A 26,763-nucleotide genomic window follows, 5' to 3' on the forward strand; every position below is an offset into this window, starting at 1 on the left:
CAAAAAAATGTTTTTAAAATGACAGTTTTTAAAGGAGCAGTGATTTTAATGATGCTTAAAATTAACTAATAAAAATGAAAAATTCCTTTAAATATCGTTCCTGGGGGGTCCCCTTAATGTACCTGTAAAGTGGTGCTTATGTACAATTTATAGAGCCTGCTGCAGCAATACTGACATCTCTAAAGGAAAAAAATTTAATGTAAACGTGCTTTACAATACAGATAAAAAAAAATAAAAAAAATGGCGTAGGGTCCCCCCCAGTCAATACCAGGGTCCCTTCCCCAGTCAATACCAGGCCCTTCGGGTCTGGTATGGATATTAAGGGGAACCCCTTGCCAAAATGTGAAAAAAAAAAATGATGTAGGGTCCCCCCCAAAATCCATACCAGACCCTTATCCGAGCATGCAGGAAAGGTGGGGGGATGAGGGAGCGCCCCCTCCTGAACCATACCAGGCCACATGCCCTCAACATAAGGGGGCTGCTCTGGTGGGGCAGGGGGGGCTCTGCCTCCCCCACACAGAGCACCCTGTCCCCATGTTGATGCCCATGGGCTGTTGTTGTCAGGGTCTGCAGGTGGGGGGCTTATAAGAATCTGGATACAAAGGAGCCCCCAGATCCCTGCCCCCCCCCATGTGAATGGGTATCAAGTACGTCGTACCCCTACCCATTTACCAAAAAAGTGTACTAAAAAAATAAACACATTTTGACAAGTCCTTTATTCAAAAATAAAAATAAAAAACTAGTGTCCCCCGATGTGCATGCTTGGTCGGTGACGTTGCGAGGGGCAGGACTGCTGGGTGGCGTCACCGGTGTGGCTTTGCCCATTCCCTATATAAGAACTGTCAAACCACAAATAGGCAGTCCGCAGGAAGCGTTGACTGAGAGCGGAGCTTTTTTTTTTTTCCTTTTTTTGGGTTGGTGTGTGCGGCGGGCGACGTCATTGACGATGGATTTACATCGGGGACACTATTTTTTTATTTTTAAATAAAGGACTTTAAATCTTTTATCTTTAAAAAAAAGGTTAAAAACTGTCTTGTGTGTTTATTTTTTTGTACATTTTTTTGGTGAATGGGTAAGGGTACGATGTACCCGATACCCATTCACATAGGGGGGGGGGCAGTAACTGGGGGCCCCCTTGCTAAAGGGGGCTTTCGAGATTCTTATAAGCCCCCGACCCGCAGACCAGGGTTGTTGGGAAGGGGCCCTTTTTCCCATCAACTTGGGGACAAGGTGCGTTGGGGGGCACCCCAAAGCACCCTCCCCATGTTGAGGGAAAGCGGCCTGGTATGGTTCAGGAGGGGCGGGCGCTTGCTCATCCCCCCTTTCTGGCCTGCCAGGCTGCATGCTTGGATAAGGGTCTGGTATGGATTTTGGGGGGGGGGACCCCACGCTGTTTTTTTTTTCACATTTTGGTGTGGAGTTCCCCTTAAAATCTATATCTAGACCCAAAGGGCCTGGTATAAATTTTGAAATAATAATTGAAATGACTTGCACCTGTCAAACAGGTGCAGAAAAATTGGGCCTTGGGTGTTGGTGGTGCCCTAAACCAAAAACATTGCATAATCAAAATTCAGGAATAAGGTAGGCAGCATAGGCCGTCTTCAAGGGATCCCTAGCAAATTCAATCAGTTACACCAGCTTCAGGGGCTTGATAGCTGCTGTTGATCCAGAACTGATTAATTTTGATAAACATCAGCCGGTTAGTGGAGTCTGTGGAAAGGCGCACTCTTTTATCCGTCACAAAACCTCCAGCAGCACCAAATGTCCATTCGGAAAGCACATTGGAAGCAGGACAGGCCAGTAGCTCAATTTGCTTATTAAGCAAGTTCTGGCCAGTGGTCCATCCTCAAGATCCAGTAACCCAGTGGGTCTCTTGCCCCTAGATAATCCTGCACCATATGATGCAGATGCTGCTGATGGTTGCTTAAACCTAACAGCCCTGGGTGCTGAGTACTAAAGAGTTGTTTAAAGCCTTCGACTCGGTCGAGTGGGGTTATCTTTGGGAAGTCCTTCGTCGCTTTGGCATTGGCCCGAAATTCATTTCCTGGCTGAGATTGCTCTACGCGGCCTGCATGCTAGGGTTCGCACCAATAGTTCCCTCTCCCCTCCCTTTTCGCTACATAGGGGGACTAGGCAGGGCTGTCCGCTGTCCCCGGGTCTCTTTGCCCTGGCGATAGAGCCCCTGACTATCCTCCTACAGTCGACTCCCGCTCTGGGGGGGCTGCAGGTGGGCCCATTGGTTGAACGAATTTCACTGTACGTTGATGATGCTCTTCTCCATCTCCCGGATGCGGCGGGATCCCTAGATTTGGCGTTGCAGATTTTTGAGCTGTTTGGCTCGTTCTCTGGGATCTGCATTAATTGGAATAAATCCCTACTGTTTTCCTTATCAGCGGTTCCCCCACCCACCTCCCCCGCTCTGCCTCTTCAGTGGGTTACGAAATTTCGCTATTTGGGTATGGAAATACAGCGGGATGTTGCTAAATACTTGGATGACAATGTCACTCCTATTCTGCAGCAATTGCAGCTCCGCCGCCAGACTTGGCGATCATTGCCTTTGACACCGGTGGGCAGGATTAATTTAATTAAAATGATTTTTCTCCCTAAATTTCTTTATGCCTTCCGTAATACCCCGGTGCCGATTCCGTGCACCTTTTTCCGGCAGTTGGATAGAGTGGTGATAGAGTTCGTTTGGGCGGGGGCTGTCCCTAGGGTGGCGAAGGCTACCCTGCAACTCCCATTGTCCTTGGGTGGGCTGGCATTACCCAACTTTCGCTACTATTACTGGGCGGTGGTGTTGGTCACGGTGAGATGGTGGTTTGCACAGCCCCGGGACAACCCGGCGGTGAGTCTGGAGGCGGCGATCATGGGCTCTTACACTGCTCTTGGTCACTTGGTATACTGTGGACCTGGGGTGCACCAACAGCTGACTGTCCCTATGCGGACAACAGTCAGGGTGTGGGGACAGATGTCGGCTGTGGTCAGTGACCCCGACACTGTCTCCCCCCATACCCCGCTTTGGGGTAACCCCAGGCTACGGCACCTCCACTCCATCCCGGACCCAGGTCTGTGGCACCGGTTTGGGATTATTAGGTTACAACAGGTGATGCCTGCGGGTGTGCTTCTCCCATTCCCGGCGCTTCGCTCTTCCTACGATCTTCCCTCCTCTATGCTGTTTCGCTACCTGCAGCTGAAGCATGCCTTGCAGACCCAATACCCGCGGGCTGTCACGCTGGCCCCTAACACACTGGAGCGGTTCCTGTCAGCCCGACACGCTGCCTGTATCCTGTCTTCTGTGTACCTTAGGATCACTTGTAAGGTGGATGGGGCAAGCCCCCGACTCTATGCCCTTTGGAGGGAGGACATCCCGTCCCTAGATGAGGAGGCCTAGGAGGAAGGGTTGGGTGGTTATATCTCTGGGATGATTTCAGCCAGGGATCGCTTTATTCAGCTCAAATTTCTATATAGGGCCTATTATACCCCTCAGCGAGTGGCCAAGATATACCCTGGTAGTGCGGATGTATGCCCTCGGGGCTGTGGTCAAACTGGTACCTTTTTCCATATGGCGTGGTCCTGCCCTGTTGCTAAGAGGTTTTGGCGGGAGGTGGTTGGTGACCTTGAGGGGTTGGGGGTTACTGGCATGGTCCTTGATCCCAGAGTCTCGTTACTGGGTCTTTGTGATTTGGTCTCTCACAGGAGGCATATGCAGCTCTTTATATTTTATCTTATGTTCTATGCCTTGAAAACAATATTGTTGCTTTGGAAATCGGCTGACCCGCCGCTACTGTCTAGGTGGCGGACCCTGGTTGACTCAGTTTTACCGCTCTATAAACTCACCTACATGAGCAGGGGCTGTCCTCAGAAATTTGACAAGGTGTGGGGTTTGTGGTTGGCCAGGGGAGGGCTGGGATGAGACCCTTCCCCTCTTATATTCTCTCCTTTGTCTACTCTCTCTTGGCCTCCTCTCTCCTGCTTTGCTGTGCTCGGCTCCCCCCCCGGGGGCCCTTTCCTCCACCCCCCTTCTCCCTCTCCCCCTCTCTCCCCCCTCCCCCCTTTCTCTCTTGGGGTTATGGCCCCTTCACTGGGGGGGTGTCATCCTTCCTTGATGTCCCTATAGCTGGCGTTGCTACTGGTTGCCAGCCCATCTGGGGTAACTGACCCTGGCTGGGGGGGTGTGGCTGCTTGGGAGCGGGATGGAGGGAGTCCTTCCAGCTATATTGTGCCTCTGTTGCCTATACAGGAGATCTTCTGTTACTGTTGCATATGTTGTACCTTGCCCTTCTACTTGCCTATGATATTGTCTAATGTGAACACAGCACTGTATTTTTGTTTGTACCTTGCTTTTTGAAATTAACAAAAACGTTTCTGTTAAAAAAAAAAGAGTTGTTTAAAGGCATCGATCAGCCGGCCACCGTCTCCACCAATCCGCCTTTGACCGAACGAAGCCTTAGAAACGCGTTGTCCAGGAAATGGTAACCTCCCAGTGTCTGGAAAGGTGTTACGCAAATTATTCTTCAAGGCATCTTTAAGATGTTTCATCCTCTGCTCCCTCTGCGAAGGCAGGATGAGCTCTTCAACTTTACTCTTGTAACGTGGATCAAGGGTTGCCAACTAGTAATGTTTTGCTACCCCGCAGGAATGGTATCTGCATAAAGGGGTCCTTGTGAGGAAAGGAAGTCCTCCTCTACCTCCCGCTGCAGCATTGCCAATGTTGAGTTCAACCTGGTGGGCATGTCACAAATGAGGCGGTTGGTGGGCAGATTGAATTCTCGTTGAATGTCAGCCAGCCGAGCACTGGCATTGTATGACGGCCGGAAATGGCCACAGACTTTTCTGGCCTGCCTCAGAAGATCTTGCAAGCCTGTTCAAAAAAGGCTGCACCACCAAATTCAGTGCCAAGCATGGAACATGTGTCAAGTGTCCATGTCGGAGGGCGGAGAGAAGGTTGGTGCCATTGTCGCATACAACCATTCCTGGCTCAAGCTGCCGTGGCATCAACCACCTCTGAGCCAGCCCCTGCATAGCTGACAGAATCTCTGCCCCGGTGTGGCTCCTGTCCCCTAGACAGACCAACTGAGCACTGTATGGCATCTTTTAGCCTGACTGCTTGCATAGCCCCTTGAAATCTTAGGGAGCATTGCTGGTTCAGAGAACAATTCAGCAGAAGAGGCCATAGAGGAAGAAGAAGAGGAGGGGGTGGAGCAGACAGATGTGGCAGAATCACCAAGTGCTTTTTGGAGGCGTGGTGGCGGAACAAGCTCCAGCACTAAACCCTGTCCTGCATCCTTCGCAGCTGCCAGCAGAGTTACCCAGCGTGGAAATGTAACATCCCTGACAATACCTGCTGGACCATGAGTCAGCAGTAATGGGAACCTTGCTGTTGGCTGCTCTGTCAAATGAGGCCAAAACATTGCCTTCCACATGACGGTACAGAGCTGGAATGGCCTTACATGAAAATAAATGTATTTGTGGAACCTGCCACTGTGGTACAGCACATTCTGCAAATTCACGAAAGTGGGCAGAGTCTACCAGATGAAAAAGCAGCAGTTGTAGTGCTACAATTTGGCCAAGCTAGCATTTAGACGCTGAGCATGTGGATGGCTGGGACAGTATTTTTTTATGGTTCAGCAACTGGGGTGAAATTTGCCTGGTGGTAAAATCAACAGGTGGTGTACCGCTAGCAGATTGGGTGCCTGTGCCTGTACCTGTGGCACCCATTGCTATACCATCATCCCTCTCAGCGCAGGTTTTTGAGCAGACTTGAGGTATAGTAGGGGTAAAGATTCCAGATGAGGAGCAGGGAGAAGTCTGCATTTTTTTTATGATGTCTTTTATGAGGTCTTTCAGGTGCTTTTGCCAACGGACTGAATGGCATGTCAAACATGTGGTACCCAAGCGGCTGGTGTCTTGTCAAACATGTGGTGCCCAAGCGGCTGGTGTTCTGGCCATGCTTGATCCCCTTCAGACAGATATTTCAAACAGCAACACTGCTGTCTGCTGCACATGTGTTGAAAAAAGCCCACACCAATGAACTTTTGGAAGTCAGCTGGGAGTTTGCAGTGTCCTGCACCTGTGGAGCTCTATGGTGTCACGCAATAGGGTGACTGCCCTTAAGCCTGCCCCTTGAGGACATCGTTGGAGTTTTTCCTCCTCCTCACTTTCCTCCTCTATTCTCTCAGGCACCCAAGTACAGTCAGTGACCTCATCATCCCCTCCCTCCTCATCACTGGAGCAAAGTTGGCAGTATGCTTTAGCTGGGGAATCATGACTGCTAGTTTCTTGTATGTCACTTGTCACCCCATCTCTCTAGGCTCACATTATTCCCTTCTTCAACCTGGGAACCAACATCGGAGCATTCAAATTGCTGCGCATCAACCAGCATCATGTAACTGACACTATGATCAAATAATTCAGGTGACTCCTCTGTGCATAATGGTAGGGCTATGGAAGGAGTAGCTGTGGACAAGGAGCCTGTGGAATAGTCTGCATTGGCAGTTGCGGTGGAAGGCAAACTATTATGAGCCTGGGTGACAGAGGATGAGGAGGATGAGGACGTCTTAGTTATCCACTCCACCAACTCTTCTGCATGTTGTGCCTCAATAACACGGCCAGCACCGAAAGAAAAGGACAAGCGTGCCCCACCTGCAGAGGATGCAGCATGTCCGCGACCACCACTTTTTACTGTGGACACAGAGGCTGCTTGCCTTCTGTTAGTGGCCTGTGAGCGTCTGCCTCTCCTTATTGGCCTTTTGAACATGATGGGGATTTTTAGGGGGGTTTTATAACTTTTTGTTATAGAATGTGGGATGGAAACATGGTGCTTGGGTGCAATACTTTTGTGCTTGGTGGACTAGAAACCATTTTATCATTGTTTGTTTTTTATTTTTTTGGGGGATTTTTATCATTATAGATTGTGGGAAGGGAATATGGTGCTTGGGTGCAATACTTTTATTCTTGTTAAAAAGGAAGGGGAGGTGGGACTTTGTGTGAGGTTGCAAAAAGCATTTGCATCTCCATCCCTATATCGAAGAAAAAGAGAGAAGGTTTGGGACTTTGAGTGAGGTGTGTGCAACAAACATGGCCATATGGTATATACAAAGTAAAAATTATGCAAAATTAATCAATACACATGAGATAAAATCAAAAATGTGGACTAGTTTAATTATATGCAAAAGATGGTAGAGGATAACATCAATTAGACAGTGGATGCATTGAAAATGGTCCAATTGACCAAAGCATGTTGAAGAACATACAATATTTGCTCACTAGGTAAAAACAAAAAATGCATAATACAGTATCAAAAATATGAAAAACATATACATAATGTACAGAAAGATTGTATCCAATCTCGGGTACTCTGATGGGCTGGTGACAGGTACTTTGATGGGCTGGTGACAGGTCCTCTTTATTGGTGGCCAATCAGTGTGTTTTAGTGTGCACTGTAAGCGGTAACTAGCTGTTACCGCAATCTCCTCCTCACACAAGATCGGTGTGCGAGGAAGAGAGACCGGTAACAGCTAGTTACCGCGGCTTGTTTACATTCTGTGACTGGCTGAGATTGGACACAGCCGGTCACGTGGTAAAGACCCAAATTTCATTGGCTGTTGACCCTGATCGGGGATGGGCTTTGTCCGAGGGACAAGCCTCATCCCTGATCACTGCGCTGCATGCCCCCGTCATCACAGAGGATAAGGGGGCACTCTTTACGTCTGGAGGAAAAGAGATTTTATCTCCAAATACGGAAAGGTTTCTTCACAGTAAGAGCTGGATTCTCTCCTAAATGTACATAGTATAACTGGGTATAAACATTTATAGGTAAAGTTGATCCAGGGAATATCTAAATGCCTCTCAGGGATCAGGAAGGATTTTTTTCCCCTGATGGAGAAAATTGGATCATGCTTTGCTGGGGTTTTATGTCTTCCTCTGGATCAACTGTGGGTATAGGATTGTGTATATGGGATTGTATGATTTTATTTTTTCTCTTTTATTGGTTGAACTAGATGAACTATGTAACTATGTAACCAGTGGTCTCCAAACTGCGACCCTTTGCTTGCTTTTATCTGGCTCTTGGGGTACTATTCGTCCCACTGATATGAGACACTATTTCTCCAATTGACACCAACAATGGGGCATAATTCCTATCACTGACACCAAAAATGGGGCACTATTCCCCTCCCAGAATATCAAAAGATGGGCGACTATTTACTTCCACTGATACCAGGACAATTTCTACCCTAACTGGCCACAGTCTGGCCCCCCTAGACTCTGAAAGACTGTAAACTGGCCCTTTGCTTCGAAAGTTTGGAGACCCCTGACCTAGACAATACATTTTGGAGCCACTCATCCTTTCTCAAGCCTATCCACAGGAATGTGTACTCGAGTATTCATAGCCATAATAGTCAGGATTGGGTTGTAATGGGTTAGTTCACCTTTACCAAAAAACTGCCTATGCAGATCCGGGGATGTCTGTAGATAAAAACAAACTGTGCAACTTGAATAATGCCCCCTTGCTATAAGTGTAGGCCTTTTACGTACCTCATGAAGCCTGGCTGGAATACTCCCAGGACATTGTTAGGATGCTGCTAGGTGAGGCCTTGTCATTACTGTTCACCTTCACTAACCTGTAAATGAGCTCTCAAACGCTGAGCTCAGAGCTACTGCATCAGGGGAGAGAAAAAGCATGTGAGGTGGTTTAAATCAGAGAACGATCTCACTCCTGTGATGGTGGAGGAGAACCGTAACGACTAACATTTAGCAATTTCCTAGCAATGTCCAACTAGTATTTAAGACTAATGAACTAACTAAAACAAACAACAAAGGGACTTCCAGCGCTAACTGTGATATCTCTCACTCTCAGGAATGAATAAAGTCAAATTACCGTGTGGTGCTGCTGCTAATTAATGCTGATTCAGCATAAGTAAGTGCATGGGGGGAGGGGCAGCAGCGCTATCCCACGGAACATAGTCTACAATGTAACTCAGGCAGGCTTGATGAAAAACCTTGAAAAGTTTATTTATAAAAAATTATATAGTGATGATTAAAACATAATAGAATGTGTTCCAAACCAGATCTGTGGCGTTGCTGGGGGTCACAGGATGACCGAGCCGCTGGGTGAGCCGGAACTGTGTAGATGATCACAACAGGGAACCAGGCAGGAGGGGGAAGGATCTTATGTGCCAAAAGCAGACCGGAACAGCCGGTAGGGTGGGGTGGCTTCCTCCCACCAGATAGTGTGGCTGCTCGCACCGGAGCAGTGTAGACGTGCCGCGGATCCGCCACCCGGAGGTATCCACAGCGGTTTTCCATCAAGCCTGCCTGAGTTACATTGTAGACTATGTTCCATGGGATATCACTGCTGCCCCTCCCCCCATGCACTGATTAACGAACTAAATAAGCATATACAAATGAGCACATAGCTAAATCTGTCTCTTAGAGTATCACCCTTAGGCTTGGTTCACACTGCTTCAATGGCAAAGTCTTACAACTTTGCCTGCAACTTTTCCCTGCAACTTTCTTCCGACTTGATCCAACTTGGAATTGATTTAGGAGCCTGTACAAGGGCTGAAATCACACCCAAGTAGTGCAGGAACCTTTTCTAAAGCTGGAGCGACTTGTGTAGTATCAGTTAATACTAGTGTTGAGCGAACACGGACTGTATTATTCGTGTTCGTACCGAATAATTGCATTTTTTGTACCCGAACACGGACACGGACACTTTACTGTATGTTCGGGTAAAAATCCGTGTTCGGTCGTTTTATTTCCGGGTTTTGCATGCTTTGGCGCTCTTTTCATGGCGGGCTTTCAACAGCCAATCAACAATCGTTTAACTGGTGTGCCTTAAGCCATCCCAGCCATGCCTGCAAATGTCTCAGTAGCTGTGATTGGCCGTCTGAAGCATGTGACCAAGTCTTTATAAGTTCCAGGCAGCCGAAGCGTCTTCATTCTGCTGCTTAGATCAGGGACAGAGCACACATCAACGTGCTGGCTGCTGATTAGGGAAAGACAGGCAGGAAAAAACCATTTGTGTCCGGATAGAATTGAGGGACAGGTCGGAGTGTTTAGGCAGGGCGAGTTGTAGGCATTTTAGGGATAGAGTCTGCTGAATTATAGGGTCAGTGTCTTCTACAAACTACAATCGATATTGCTGTGTGGGGGGTGGGGTCTGCACTCAATCCTGATCTACGATCTCTTCTCAATCCTGTTAGGGAGAGGCTGCTGCTGAATTTTAGGGTCAGAGTGTTCTACAAACTACAATCGATATTGCTGTGTGGGGTCTGCACTTAGTCCCGATCTACGATCTCTTCTCAATCCTGTTAGGGAGAGGCTGCTGCTGAATTTTAGGGAAACTGTGTTCTACAAACTACAATCGATATTGCTGTGTGGTGTGGGATAGGAGATAGGCAGGTGTCAGTGATCCACATCCATTTTTCTGTGTGAGCTGCAGTGAACACAATCTTTTTGGGCTGCAGTGAACACAATCTTTTTGGGGTGCAGTGAACGTCCTTTTTGGGGTGCAGTGAACAAAATCTTTTTGGGGTGCAGTGAACAAAATCCTTTTTGGGGTGCAGTGAACAACATCCTTTTTGGGGTGCAGTGAACACAATCTTTTTTGGGGTGCAGTGAACAAAATCCTTTGTGGGGTGCAGTGAACACAATCTTTGTGGGGTGCAGTGAACACAATCTTTTTGGGGTGCAGTGAACAACATCCTTTTTGGGGTGCAGTGAACACAATCTTTGTGGGGTGCAGTGAACACAATCTTTTTGGGGTGCAGTGAACAAAATCCTTTTTGAACACAATCTTTTTGGGGTGCAGTGAACACAATCTTTGTGGGGTGCAGTGAACACAATCTTTTTGGGGTGGAGTGAACAAAATCCTTTTTGGGGTGCAGTGAACAACATCCTTTTTGGGGTGCAGTGAACAAAATCCTTTTTGGGGTGCAGTGAACACAATCTTTTTGGGGTGCAGTGAACAAAATCCTTTGTGGGGTGCAGTGAACACAATCTTTGTGGGGTGCAGTGAACACAATCTTTTTGGGGTGCAGTGAACAAAATCCTTTTTGGGGTGCAGTGAACAACATCCTTTTTGGGGTGCAGTGAACAAAATCCTTTTTGGGGTGCAGTGAACAAAATCCTTTGTGGGGTGCAGTGAACACAATCTTTGTGGGGTACAGTGAACAGAATCTTTGTGGGGTGCAGTGAACACAATCTTTGGGGGGTACAGTGAACACAATCTTTTTGGGGTGCAGTGAACAAAATCCTTTTTGGGGTGCAGTGAACACAATCTTTGTGGGGTGCAGTGAACACAATCTTTTTGGGGTGGAGTGAACAAAATCCTTTTTGGGGTGCAGTGAACAACATCCTTTTTGGGGTGCAGTGAACAAAATCCTTTTTGGGTGCAGTGAACACAATCTTTTTGGGGTGCAGTGAACAAAATCCTTTGTGGGGTGCAGTGAACACAATCTTTGTGGGGTGCAGTGAACACAATCTTTTTGGGGTGCAGTGAACAAAATCCTTTTTGGGGTGCAGTGAACAACATCCTTTTTGGGGTGCAGTGAACACAATCTTTTTGGGGTGCAGTGAACAAAATCCTTTGTGGGGTGCAGTGAACTCAATCTTTGTGGGGTACAGTGAACAGAATCTTTGTGGGGTGCAGTGAACACAATCTTTGGGGGGTACAGTGAACACAATCTTTTTGGGGTGCAGTGAACAAAATCCTTTGTGGGGTGCAGTGAACACAATCTTTGGGGGGTACAGTGAACACAATCTTTTTGGGGTGCAGTGAACACAATCTTTGTGGGGTGCAGTGAACACAATCTTTTTGGGGTGCAGTGAACAAAATCCTTTTTGGGGTGCAGTGAACAACATCCTTTTTGGAGTGCAGTGAACACAATCTTTTTGGGGTGCAGTGAACAAAATCCTTTGTGGGGTGCAGTGAACACAATCTTTGTGGGGTACAGGGAACAGAATATTTGTGGGGTGCAGTGAACACAATCTTTGGGGGGTACAGTGAACACAATCTTTTTGGGGTGCAGTGAACAAAATCCTTTTAGGGTGCAGTGAACACAATCTTTGTGGGGTGCAGTGAACAAAAACCTTTTTGAGGTGCAGTGAACACAATCTTTGTGGGGTGCAGTGAACACAATCTTTGTGGGGTACAGTGAACACAATCTCATACTTCTGAAGATTTGAGGGTGCTGCCTGTTCCATACTCCTCCTCCTACTGCTCAACCATCCTTTTAGGGGTACAAACAATAGTAATTGGGGCCTAGTGTGGTGGTGTACGTGTGAGATACATACACTTTCTTTTTGATCATATTTTCTATTCCGCTATTCAATTAAAACCTTTGGGGATCAATTAAATTGCGTGATAGTCTGTGTCGGTACGTGTGAGATCCACCTTTCCAAGTTTTTGGGGTTCATCTCATACTTATGAAGATTTGAGGGTGCTGCCTGTTCCATACTCCTCCTCCTACTCCTCAACCATCCTTTTAGGGGTACAAACAATAGTAATTGGGGCCTAGTGTGGTGGTGTACGTGTGAGATACATACACTTTCTTTTTGATCATATTTTCTATTCCGCTATTCAATTAAAACCTTTGGGGATCAATTAAATTGCGTGATAGTCTGTGTCGGTACGTGTGAGATCCACCTTTCCAAGTTTTTGGGGTTCATCTCATACTTCTGAAGATTTGAGGGTGCTGCCTGTTCCATACTCCTCCTCCTACTCCTCAACCATCCTTTTAGGGGTACAAACAATAGTAATTGGGGCCTAGTGTGGTGGTGTACGTGTGAGATACATACACTTTCTTTTTGATCATATTTTCTATTCCGCTATTCAATTAAAACCTTTGGGGATCAATTAAATTGCGTGATAGTCTGTGTCGGTACGTGTGAGATCCACCTTTCCAAGTTTTTGGGGTTCATCTCATACTTCTGAAGATTTGAGGGTGCTGCCTGTTCCATACTCCTCCTCCTACTCCTCAACCATCCTTTTAGGGGTACAAACAATAGTAATTGGGGCCTAGTGTGGTGGTGTACGTGTGAGATACATACACTTTCTTTTTGATCATATTTTCTATTCCGCTATTCAATTAAAACCTTTGGGGATCAATTAAATTGCGTGATAGTCTGTGTCGGTACGTGTGAGATCCACCTTTCCAAGTTTTTGGGGTTCATCTCATACTTCTGAAGATTTGAGGGTGCTGCCTGTTCCATACTCCTCCTCCTACTGCTCAACCAGCCTTTTAGGGGTACAAACAATAGTAATTGGGGCCTAGTGTGGTGGTGTACGTGTGAGATACATACACTTTCTTTTTGATCATATTTTCTATTCCGCTATTCAATTAAATCCTTTGGGGATCAATTAAATTGCGTGATAGTCTGTGTCGGTACGTGTGAGATCCACCTTTCCAAGTTTTTGGGGTTCATCTCATACTTCTGAAGATTTGAGGGTGCTGCCTGTTCCATACTCCTCCTCCTACTGCTCAACCATCCTTTTAGGGGTACAAACAATAGTAATTGGGGCCTAGTGTGGTGGTGTACGTGTGAGATACATACACTTTCTTTTTGATCATATTTTCTATTCCGCTATTCAATTAAAACCTTTGGGGATCAATTAAATTGCGTGATAGTCTGTGTCGGTACGTGTGAGATCCACCTTTCCAAGTTTTTGGGGTTCATCTCATACTTATGAAGATTTGAGGGTGCTGCCTGTTCCATACTCCTCCTCCTACTCCTCAACCATCCTTTTAGGGGTACAAACAATAGTAATTGGGGCCTAGTGTGGTGGTGTACGTGTGAGATACATACACTTTCTTTTTGATCATATTTTCTATTCCGCTATTCAATTAAAACCTTTGGGGATCAATTAAATTGCGTGATAGTCTGTGTCGGTACGTGTGAGATCCACCTTTCCAAGTTTTTGGGGTTCATCTCATACTTCTGAAGATTTGAGGGTGCTGCCTGTTCCATACTCCTCCTCCTACTCCTCAACCATCCTTTTAGGGGTACAAACAATAGTAATTGGGGCCTAGTGTGGTGGTGTACGTGTGAGATACATACACTTTCTTTTTGATCATATTTTCTATTCCGCTATTCAATTAAAACCTTTGGGGATCAATTAAATTGCGTGATAGTCTGTGTCGGTACGTGTGAGATCCACCTTTCCAAGTTTTTGGGGTTCATCTCATACTTCTGAAGATTTGAGGGTGCTGCCTGTTCCATACTCCTCCTCCTACTCCTCAACCATCCTTTTAGGGGTACAAACAATAGTAATTGGGGCCTAGTGTGGTGGTGTACGTGTGAGATACATACACTTTCTTTTTGATCATATTTTCTATTCCGCTATTCAATTAAAACCTTTGGGGATCAATTAAATTGCGTGATAGTCTGTGTCGGTACGTGCGAGATCCACCTTTCCAAGTTTTTGGGGTTCATCTCATACTTCTGAAGATTTGAGGGTGCTGCCTGTTCCATACTCCTCCTCCTACTGCTCAACCATCCTTTTAGGGGTACAAACAATAGTAATTGGGGCCTAGTGTGGTGGTGTACGTGCGAGATACATACACTTTTTTTGATCATATTTCCTATTCCGCTATTCAATAAAAACCTTTGAGGATCAATTGAATTGCGGGATAGTCTGTGTCGGTACGTGTGAGATCCACCTTTCCAAGTTTTTGAGGTTCATCTCATACTTCTGAAGATTTGAGGGTGCTGTCTGTTCCATACTCCTCCTACTCCTCATCCATCCTTTTAGGGGTAGAAACAATAGTAATTGGGGCCTAGTGTGGTTTTGTACGTGCGAGATACATACACTTTTTTGGATCATATTTCCTATTCCGCTATTCAATAAAAACCTTTCTAGGGCAAGATCTTAAATTACAGAAATATGAGGAGACCGTCAAATAAGGGCCGTGGCCTGGGTCGTGGTGCTGCTGGTAGAGCTCCTGTTGCAAGGAGAGGACGTGGTCGATCTGTGCCAGCTACACGCACAAGTGAAACACCTTCCTCAAGTGTGAGTAGGCGACAGAACCTGCATCAGTATTTGGTAGGGCATCATACGCCCCTAGAAGTGATGAGGCCAGAACAAGTGGAGGCGATAGTAGATTGGTTTGCTGCTGACAGTGCCTCCAGTTCCTTCACATTGTCTCCCACCCAGTCTACTGCAGAAAGGTCACAGTTGGCACCTGCAGCCGATGTCCAACCGTCTTTCACCTCACCCCCTTGCAAATCAGGCAAGCAGTCTGAGCCCCAAGCCATACAGCAGTCTCTTCTTCTTTTTGATGACTCTGTCAGCAGGGTTTCCCAGGGCCATCCACCTAGCCCTGCCCCAGAAGTGGAAGAGATTGAGTGCAGCGATGCCCAACCACTTATTTCTCAAGATGAGTACATGCAAGGATCATCGCAGCACGTCTCCGATGATGACGAAACGCAGGTGCCAACTGCTGCGGCGTTCAGCATTGTGGAGACCGACAAGGAGGGCAGGGGTGAAGACTGGGTGGAAGATGATGTGGAGGACGATGAGGTCCTCGACCCCACATGGAATGAACGTCATGCAGGTGACCTGAGTAGTTTGGAGGAAGAGGCGGTGGTCGCACAGAGCCACCAGCACAGCAGAAGAGGGAGCAGGGTGCAGAAGCGGAGCGGCCGTGCCCTAGACACTACGCCCGCTACTGCCCAACGCAGCAAGGGAACGAGCGCACCAAAGTCAGCTCAAAGGAGTTCTCTAGCGTGGAAGTTCTTTAGAAAATGTGCTGATGACAGGACACGAGTGGTTTGCACCCTGTGCAATCAGAGCTTGAAGCGAGGCATAAACCTTCTCAACCTGAGCACAACCTGCATGATCAGGCATCTAAGTGCAAAGCACGAGCTGCAGTGGAGTACACACCTTCAAAACCAAGAAACGTCTCTGGCTCATCCTGCTTCCTCTTCTGCTGCAGTCTCGGCCGCTCCAGCCACATCTGTAGTGATACCGGCACCTGCCACCCCGCAAACAGACGATCTGTCAGCAACACCACCACCTGGGTCACCAACAACAATCTCCACAATGTCCCGTGGAAGCGTTCAGCTTTCCATCTCCCAAACACTTGAGAGGAAGAGGAAGTACCCCCCTACCCACCCGCGATCCCTGGCCCTGAATGCCAGCATTTCAAAATTATTGGCCTTTGAAATGCTGTCATTCCGTCTGGTGGAGACGCACAGTTTTAAAAACCTTATGTCGGTGGCTGTCCCACAGTACGTCGTGCCCAGCCGCCACTACTTTTCCAGGCAAGCCATCCCTTCCCTGCAACACCAAGTGGGGGAAAAAATCAGGTGTGCACTGCGCAACGCCATCTGTGCCAAGGTCCACCTAACTACCGATACGTGGACCAGTAAGCACGGTCAGGGGCGTTATATCTCCCTAACGGCACACTGGGTAAATGCAGTGGCGGATGGGCCTGAGGCGGATAGCAATTTGGCGCATGTCCTTCCACCACCGAGGATTGCAGGGCGCTTCAGTTTGCCTCCTGTTCCTAACTCCTCCTACTCCGCTTCCTCATCCTCTACCGCCTCCTCATCCGGACAGCGTAACACCTTCACCACCAACTTCAGCACGGCCAGGGGTAAACGACAGCAGGCAGTTTTACAACTTGCCTGTTTGGGGGACAAACCACACACCGCGCAGGAGTTGTGGAGGAGCATGGAACAGCAGACAAATGAGTGGTTGCTGCCAGCGAGCCTCAAGCCCGGCCTGGTGGTGTGCGATAACGGGAGAAATCTCATAGCAGCTCTGGGCCTAGCCGGTTTGACGCACATCCCTTGCCTGGCGCATGTGCTGAATTTGGTGGTGCAGAGGTTCCTTAAAAACTACCCCGATATGTCAGAGCTGCTGCAGAAAGTGCGGGCCGTTTGTGCGCACTTTCGGCGTTCTCACCCTGCTGCTGCTCGCCTGGCAGCGCTGCAGCGTAACTTCGGCCTTCCCGCTCACCGCCTCATATGTGACGTGCCCACAAGGTGGAACTCCACCTTGCACATGCTGGAAAGACTGTGCGAGCAGCAGCAGGCCATAGTGGAGTTTCAGCTGCAGCACGCACGCGTGAGTCGCTCTGCAGAACAGCACCACTTCACCACCAATAACTGGGCCTCCATGCGAGACCTGTGTGCCTTGTTGCGCTGTTTTGAGTACTCCACCAACATGGCCAGTGGCAATGACGCCGTTCTCAGCTTAACCATCCCACTTCTATGCCTCCTTGAAAAAACAATTCGGGTGATGATGGAAGAGGATGTGGCACAGGATGAGGAGGAGGAGGAGGAGGAGGATGAAGAGGTAACATTTCCAAGGCTTTCAGGGCAGTCATTCGCAAGGGGCTCCGAGGGTGGGTTCCTGCACACACAAACGCCAGGGACACAATTGTCCAGCAGGGGCACAGTTCTGGAGGATGAGGAGGATGAGGAGGAGGAGGAGCTGGAGGAGGAGATGGAACCATGTTCACAGCAGGGTGGCACCCAGGCCAGCTCATGGCCATCACTGGTGCGTGGCTGGGGGGATACAAAGGACACGGACGATACACCTCCCACAGAGGACAGCCTTTCGTTGCCTCTGGGCAGCCTGGCACACATGAGCGATTACATGCTGCAGTGTCTCCACAACGACCGCCGAGTTGCCCACATTCTAACTTGTGCTGATTACTGGGTGGCCACGCTGCTGGATCCCCGTTACAAGGACAACGTACCGTCCTTAATTCACTCACTGGAGCGCGATCGCAAGATGCGCGAGTACAAGCGCACGCTGGTAGACGCCATGCTGCTGGCATTCCCATCTGACAGCGGGGCCGCAGTGGAAGCACAAGGCAGAGGAGGAGGAGGAGGAGGAGGAGGTCGCCAACGCAACCAGGGCACCGCCAGCACCTCAGAAGGCAGGGTTAGCATGGCCGAAATGTGGAAAAGCTTTGTCAGCACGCCACAACAAACAGCAGCACCAGCAGCTCAGATGGAACGTCTTAGCAGGAGGCAGCATTTTACCAACATGGTGGAGCAGTATGTGTGCACACGCCTACATGTAGTGAATGAGGGGTCTGCCCCCTTCAACTTCTGGGTCTCCAAATTGGGCACATGGCCTGAGCTTGCCCTTTACGCCTTGGAGGTGCTGGCGTGCCCTGCAGCCAGTGTATTATCTGAACGGGTATTTAGCACGGCTGGGGGCGTTATAACAGACAAGCGCAGCCGCCTGTCCAGAGACAATGTGGACAAGCTCACGTTCATTAAAATGAACCAGGCATGGATCCCACGGGACTTTTCCGTACCTTGTGCAGAATAGCAATGGATACCGACCTTACCCACCCATTGTTCCATTTTTGCTCTTTCTCACTCTTTTGGTGTGTACCCTCATTTAAAATTTGTGAAAAGAAGCAGTGTTGGCTACCTCGTCCTCCTCCTCAGGGCCAGATTAACGTAGGGGCTATTGGAGCTGCAGCTCCAGGCCCCTACCTTTTATATAGGCCCCGGGTTGGCCATATTCACTGTTACCGCTCTTCTGTCACTTGTAAACACAGAAGTCTGGCTTCTATGCTCGCTTCCCCAGGCAGCACCCTCAGAACCTCCCCACACAGCGCGAAGGCCGGACAAGGAGGGACAGTTGCCGATGCATGGATGTGTTTATGGGCTTCAGAGACAGCATCCCATGTTGAATTAGGCATGCATGGCTGCACCCTTCCTCCTCTGGGTGCATGGCAAGGCACGGCCCTTAAGGCCCTTCAAAATCCTCAGCACCAAGCCCATGATGCTCTTAATCCGGCCCTGGTCCTCCTCCACCGTCGCTTCCACCTACACCACCGATAGGTGTGCGCAGCCTATTGCATTAAGGTGTGCACCCCAAAGTTGAAATACACATGCATGTATTTGCCAGCAGGGAGAGTAATGTATCGGGGCCATGTACCTGTAGGCAAAGAGAAATAGAGCAGAGCAGGTCCGAGGGAGATCTTTCCCATCTCCTCACTGGCAATGCTATGTGCCCTAGGTGATTAGGGTGTGCCCAGGCACACCCGGCACACCCTGTGCGCATGCCTATGTCACTGCCACATCCACCACCACCTCAACCTCCCTCCTACTCCATATGGGCCTCGTACTTCAGAGATGAAGAAGAACATTGTTTTATTTTTCTGTTTTTTTTTGTTGTTTTAAGTTATTTCCCTATCCACATTTGTTTGCAGAGCACTTGCCATGCTCTTAATTACGTTTTGCTGCCATTTGCAGCACTCTAGCCCTTTCCTTTGGTGTTTTAGAGCCATTTTAGTGCCTTAAAGTTCGGGTCCCCATTGACTTCAATGGGGTTCGGTGTCCGGGAAAAGTTCGGTAAAAGTCCGGGACACGGACCCGGACTTTTTTTATAAAGTTCGGCCGAACCCGTCGAACACGGACATCTAGGTGTCCGCTCAACCCTAGTTAATATGGCTCCCATAAGGAAACATTGAATTTGACATGTTATGCGACTTGGGGTCTCACAAGTCAGATCTCATGTCGCAGCATTGTGAACCAAGCCTTACTCCACTAGGTAAGGCTCGGCTCACACTCTATAAAGCATAGAAATAAAAAACATAGTTTCAAGATAAGGCATACAGAAGAAACAATATACAGTAACTTATTGTAATACATATTAAACCACTAATAATAATAAGTGGAAAAAAGAAAAGAAACAAATAATTATATATCCATAAAACGGGCCACCAAGAAAAGGTGACATGGTGAATAAAAAAATCCAAAATATCTAGCCTAGAGAACACTAGATCCTCATTTAAACCCAAAGAAGAAAACTAGTTTTATTCCCGCTATCGCCAATACTCAATTTGCTAGGTGCATTTTTATTTACATGAAGAACTGTCTTTTACCATTTCATTTATCAGGGACTGTTTGTAGAGGTTGGTGCACTACTAGTTATTCTTGTGTTAGCATTGTGATTTTCCCCATTACAGTTCTTTCAGTAGCCAGACCTTAGTTTTTATGTTTATTTAATTCTTAATCATGTTTTATTTTCTTATGTAGCGCCCTCCTAGGTAGATGCTAGAGTGAGTGTATCATAGTTGTTGGTTTCTCTGCCTAAAAGAGAGAAATGTATGTGCGGTCTGCTTAACAGAGAGCTGTGATTGCTTAGCAAAGTCTGCTCAGTGTGCTCTGGTGCTGCTCATGCTGTCTTGAAGTTCACACTGGTTTAGGAGCTATGGAATGTGCTAGACAGTCAGTGGAAACCATGCAGATGAGAGCATGAATATCCATACAGCCCTAACCAATTAAAAGGGGAGGTGCCCAAGGGCATGCTGGGTTACTGTATTTATATTTGATGAGCACACGGGCTCTGGGTCTTCCTCTACAGAGAGCGGTCCAGGTGGGAAGGGGGCCTGCCGCCCCTCCTCAGCACAGGGTGCCATGTGGCCTCAGGTGGGCGAACTGAGAGCCTGAAACATTGAAGCTGAAACTAATGGTTCTCCTAAGAGCTGACTGAGGGAGGATGTCCACAGATCCTGTCAGGTATCATGGAGGAAGGTGACCTGTGGCCAGGGCCCTGTGAGTACAGACCCCCTAAAGGGATCATAGAGACTGGGGTTACTAAATCCCCCTCTTGGTGCTAGAAGTCAGCATACTGGGTGTAAGCTAAAGGGGACACTGGCTAGTGTCTTAACCTCTTGAAGACTAAGCCTTTTTCTGACATATTTCGCTTACAAGTTAAAATCAGTATTTTTTGCTAGAAAACTACTTAGAACCCCCAAACATTAGATATATTTTTTTTTAGCAGAGACCCTAGAGAATAAAATAGCGATCAGTGCAATATTTTATGTCACACCGTATTTGCACAGTGATCTTTTAAATGGAATTTTACACTTAAATTAAAAGAAAAAAAATGGTAAAGTTAGCACAATTTTTTGTATAATATGAAAGATGATGTTACACAGAGTAAATAGATACCTAACATGTCATGCTTTAAAATTGCGCACACTTGTGGAATGGCAACAAACTTCGATACTTAAAAATCTCCATAGTTAGCTGACGCTTTAAAATATTTTACGGTTGCCTGTTTAGAGTTACTGAGCAGTTCTTGTGCTAGAATTATTGCTGTCACTCTAACGATCATGGCGATACATCCCATGTGTGGTCTGAACACCGTTTACATACGCGGATGCGACTTGCGTATGTGTTCGCTTCTGCGCATGAGCACGGAGGGATGGGGCGCTTTAAATATTTTTTTTCCTAATTATTATTTATTTATTTTTTTACACTATTCATTTAAAAAAAAAATTAGTTTTGATCACTTTAATTGCTGTCACAAGGAATGTCAACCTCCCTTGTGACAGTAATAGGCAGTGACAGGTGCTCTTTATTGAGGGATCTGGGGTCTAAAAGATCTTAAGCAGCAGAGAGGGTTGTTAATAAGTTTCAGATGCTCTGGTGTTAATTAAATTAATAACAGGTGCACTACATGGGCAACAATGAGACAACCTCCAAAACAGGAATGGTAGAGTCCACTGACATTTTTTCCCCTGCTCAGCTTTTCTGACTGTTTTGCATTTGGCCAGGGTCAGTGTCACTACTGGTAGCATGAGGCAATACCTGGACCCTATAGAGGTTGTACAGGCAGTCCAACTCCTCCAGAATGGCACATAAATACGTGCCATTGCCAGAAGGTTTGCTGTGTCTCCCAGCACAGTCTCAAGAGCATGCAGGAGATTCCTGGAGACAGGCAGTTACTCTAGGAGAACTGGCCAGGGAGGTAGAAGGTCCTTTACCAATAAGCAGGACCAGTATCTGCTCCCTTATGCAAGGATGAACAGAATGAGCACTGCCAGAGTCCTACAAAATGATCTCCAACAGGCCACTGGCGTGAATGTGTCTGAGCAAACAATCAGAAACAGACTTGGGCCCTGTGCTCACTGCCCAGCACTGTGGAGCTCAACTGGCATTTGCTAAGGAACGGCAGAATTGGCAGGTCCGCCACTGGTGCCCTGTGCTTTTCACAGATGAAAGCAGGTTCACGCTGAGCACATGTGACAGATGTGAAAGGGTCTGGAGAAGCTGTGGAAAACGTTATGCTGCCTGTAACATCATTCAGCATGATCGATCTGGTGGTGGGTCAGTGATGGCCTGGGAAGGCATATCCATGGAGGGACGTACAGACTTCTACAGGCTAGACAATGGCACCCTGACTGCTGTTAGGTATTGGGATGAAATCATTGGATCCATTGTCAGACCCTATGCTGGTGCAATGGGTCCTGGATTCCTCCTGGTGCATGACAGTGCCCAGCCTCATGTGGCAAGAGTATGCAGCCAGTTCTTGGAGGATTGGGGAATTGATACCATTGAATGGCCCCCACGCTCGCCTGATCTAAATCCAATAGAACACCTTTGGGACATTATGTTTCGGTAAATCCAACGACTCCAGGTTGCACCTCAGTCTGTTGAGGAGCTCAGTAATGCCCTGGTCCAAATCTGGGAAGAAATACCACAGGACACCATCAGTCATCTCATTTGGAGCATGCCCCGACGTTGTTACGCATGCATACGAGAACGCGGGGGCCATACAAACTACTGAGTACCATTTTGAATTGCTGCAATGAAATTTCAGCAGAATGGACTAGCCTGCTGCTTCATTTTTTCACTTTGATTTTCAGGGTGTCTTTGAATTCAGCCCTCTGTAATATTATAATTTTCATTTACATCAAACTATATGGCATCCTTTCGATCCTAACACATTGCCAAGTCCATATCAGTATAGATATCCAGCATAATATTGTTCCCCATTGAGATCTGATGTGTTTTCAAATTGTTCCTTTATTTTTTTGAGCAGTATATATATACATAATACAAGGTTTTAAAGAAACCAACACCTATTAATACAATAATTTACCTCAAGCTAATCACTTTAAAACGTACAATATATATCAAGAAATCGCTCATAAGACTATATATTTATGTGTTTATATTCTTATTTCCTTTCTCTTCAGAGTTGCCCTATATCTGTAAAAATCAAGGCTCAAAATTCATCTTGGCTAAAAGAGAAATTTCTTCCAAAAATCACCATATTTATGGATTCTCATCACATCAGTAATAATGAATGGGTCAGACTTGGACACTTTATTCCTCCGTATGGCTGGATGGAATTAAACTACACAGGTATTTATTGGTTGAGCTGGATGGACTTGTGTCTTTTTTCAACCAGACTAACTATGTAACTATGTAAGGTAATTCATTTATCATATAAGAATACATTTACATTATTTTTCATACATAATATATACTGCACTAAAAAATAAAACTTGACTGTTTTATTCCTTCTCAATAAGGTAAATATTACATAAAACTATTTCATATTTACTACTTGCAGCCAGCTGGTTGAGCTTTATGCAAGTTTTTTGTGCTATGAAAGTTCTTCCTTAAAACAGCTGTGCGAAAAATATCTGAATAACTTGGAGGAGGGACTTTGACTTCTCTCCTCTGCTAGCAAAGGTGGCAACTTTTGAGTTAGAGGTTAAAGTCCTTCTCCAAGCAACGTTAGTTCCCTCCATCCCTCTCACCCACCCTGCTCCAACCAATTTTTTTTTAATATACCACACCTTTAACACACCATAGCACAGCAGGAGTAAATGCGTCAAAAGGCCCCTTTCACACCTTTTTGTTCATGTGCGTTGCGTACATTGTAGCATGTGTCATATTGCATGCGCATTGCATTAAGGCACACTATTAATTTTTATGGACTGCCAATGCTCAGGTCCCCACCAAAAAATACCTGCACCTTCACTTCTAGAAGAGACTCCAGCAAGGAACAGAGATGGAACATAGAAAGTCCCAGACAGCTTCTTTACACCAAGCATTTCTCTTGCTCTCTATTTCCTCCATCACTTTCCTTAGAGCGTCCCCCATCTTGCTGCTCCTCACACCTGTCTCCTTCTCAGCTACACCTGGCGGTGGAAGTGACGTCACATCTCCCTCCCAATCACCGGATTGGCGGTCTGCGAGACTAGCTGACTCTGATAGTGGCTCCTCCTGTTGAGCAGATCACTCTGGCATGCGCTTTCCTTCGCGGTGCAGCAACCCTTTCGCTGCTGCCACACAAACGTTGCTCAGTATACATGAACTGCACTGTGAAGCAGATAGCGTCCCTTGCAACAGAAACACAGACAGCCGCTTCACCTGCCTCTGCTTTAGTTTTGGCTGCACACCTCTCATGTGCCAATTGAACTTTACTGCCTCTGCTGAGAGATATCCTGTTACTACTGACTGTGTAGCAGACATTTTCTTCCGTAACACATACATTATCACAACCCCTGATGCACCAATTCTCACGCCCCGGGTTAACTCTCTCTTGGTCATAACTTGGGAATGTAGTTGTACTGGTAACTGTAAAGCAGACGTTCTCCTCTATTGTACAACACAGCCTTTCTTCGATTATACTCCCGCAATCCACACAATAAGACATAATGTTTTCTTGGGTACTGTATTCGACCATTGTGGGTAGGAACAACTGTGATAAATCAAAGAGTAATCCCAGACAATGACCCCCAAATATAGCAATGCCCCCATAGGGGTTTCTGAGTATAGATTTCCCTGGGTCTCCCTCTGATTACCCTGCAGCCAGTTGCTTGGGTATTTTATTCGTCCAGGTACACACTCCGCTCGTTATCCAATGACCAGTCTAGGGGATTTTTTTTTTTATTTATTGGTAGAACTTAGATAGGAGAAGGAATTAGTGGGTTACTCCAACTTTAAGTATGCACAGAGTAGGACAACTCTCACTTTGCCTCACTTGATTGAACTGAATAACAGATCATCTGCGGAACTATACTGCATTTGTATGGAAGAATAAGTAATTTGCTAGCTCTGGCAGCAGACTCAATGAACACTGATTCTGTAGGACACTAACCAGTATCCTCTTAAGCTGGCACCCGTCCAGTGACTTCATTAGCTTAAAAGGGATGGCCCTCACCGAACAGGCCCCTAGGCATAGATCTGTACTCACAGTAACTAGGAACAGATCCTACCAGGTATATACCCCTCTCAGTCAGCTCTGCAGGACATCTGGATTGCAGCTTCTGCAACTCAGGACCTCAGGTCCACCACCCAAGGTCACATGGCAGCCTGTACAGAGGAGGGGCAGTGACCCCCCTCCCTCCGGGACCCAGCTCTCCAGCCGAAGACCCTATGCACACGAGCTCTCGTGGTATAAATACAGTCACCCAGCATGCCTTGAGACACTTTCCTCTGCCAATGGCCAGGGCTGTATCCACACCCATGCTCCCATTTGTCAGGTTTTCTTCCACTATCCAATATGCCCCGTCCTATTGGACCAGTGTGAAACAGGCAGACAATATGAGCAGCATCTGATCACACTGAGCAGATCCTATCAATGGATCACTGCTCCCTGATAGGCAGAGAGTACTTAAATTTGCCTGACAGTTAAGCAGGGAAACCCAAAAACTATGCACTCCCAAACACCTATCTAGGAGGGTGCTACTCCAGGGTGACCCCCAGGGGTCTAAATTAACAGAGATCACTATTAGGGATAAAGTTTGGGTTCATTTCTACCATAGGTTTGTGGCGAATCCCTGGGAATCACAAACATTGTCCAAAAGGTTTGCAGGTTGGCAACCAAACATAAAAAAACAACCTAAAAGTCAGTAGATAGCCTTTGCCCCAGATCAGCAAAGTTATGAGCCAATACCTTGAAGGAATGGATAAAAGACCCTTTCTTTAAAAATGTGGGTTCACAATAGGCATATTGTCACTTGTAAGGCTCATGCACACTGGGTATAAAAAATGCCTCTTTTACAGGCATTTGATTTTTTTTTCTGCCTGCAAAATCACCTCTACCTGAGCCTATGGGATAATTTATTGAAGACAAATAGACTGTGCACTTTGCAAAGTGCAGGTGTACTCTGCAAGTGCAGTTGCTTCGGAGCTTAGTAAAAGAGCAGAAGCTCTGCTTACTTTTATCATCCAATCATGTGGATGCAAGCAAAAATGGAACTTCAACACATGGATAAATGTATAAAAAGTAATATTTATTACAACAATTTTTTAAGAACATGTATATAAGATACATTTTGCCCCATGGGTTCCCGGACCCTGTGGCACTATTTGTCTTTTACATGTGTGGTTTTTTTTTAGAAACTGTTGTAATACATATTACTTTTTATACATTTATCCATGTGTTGAGGTCCTTATACAGTACCATTAAAGCCCATATTAGCCTCAAATAATAGCTCCTCTATAAATGTTTTTTTTTTTAAATGCCTTTTCCTATCATGAAAAATCCAAATGGTAGTAGAGAGAGTCAGCAACACTGAACTTGTTAAAGTGTAGTTTATTGGTACATCAGAGTGACAAATAAAACATCAAAAAAAAAAAAATTCAAATGCCCAGTGTGCATGAGCCCCTAGGGATATCTGAGAATGCTTTTTAGGGAGATACTGTTTTTTTTTTTTTTTTTTGTTAATTGGGGAACTGGTGCATCTTCTCCCTGGCAGTGTCCAGCTTTCCATGCCTTTTGTTTGACAATAGCATGCTTGGTAGCCCTGCAAATAACTAGAATGACAAGATTTGCCACCTACCGACTTGTGGTTTGCTACAAAGTATGCAAACATCAATGTGTTTGCAGACCAAACCTGGACAGATTCACACCATTAGATCCAGTTATGTGTTCAATGCAATTATTTTTAAACAAAGCCAGTAAATGCATTCTGTCTTCAAATTAAGGTGTACGTTTAGTAAACTGAGAAGTTTTCTCTCAGTTCACTTCTCGGC

General features: G+C 46.6%; 1 protein-coding gene across 1 annotated transcript in view; it reads left to right on the forward strand.

Moving 5' to 3' along the window:
- The window catches only part of ST6GALNAC1 (ST6 N-acetylgalactosaminide alpha-2,6-sialyltransferase 1), a gene marked incomplete at both ends in the record, with an annotated part of 243,784 nt that overhangs the window by 139,421 nt on the left and 77,600 nt on the right, over nucleotides 1–26,763 (forward strand). Inside the window, one exon of the mRNA XM_082272737.1 lies at nucleotides 22,968–23,136. Coding sequence (XP_082128863.1) covers nucleotides 22,968–23,136 — 169 coding nt within the window. The remainder of the gene's footprint in view (nucleotides 1–22,967; nucleotides 23,137–26,763) is intronic.

This window comes from Pelophylax lessonae (genome assembly GCF_965119305.1).
Source record: "Pelophylax lessonae genome assembly, chromosome: 11".
In the NCBI taxonomy this organism is placed as follows: domain Eukaryota; kingdom Metazoa; phylum Chordata; class Amphibia; order Anura; family Ranidae; genus Pelophylax; species Pelophylax lessonae.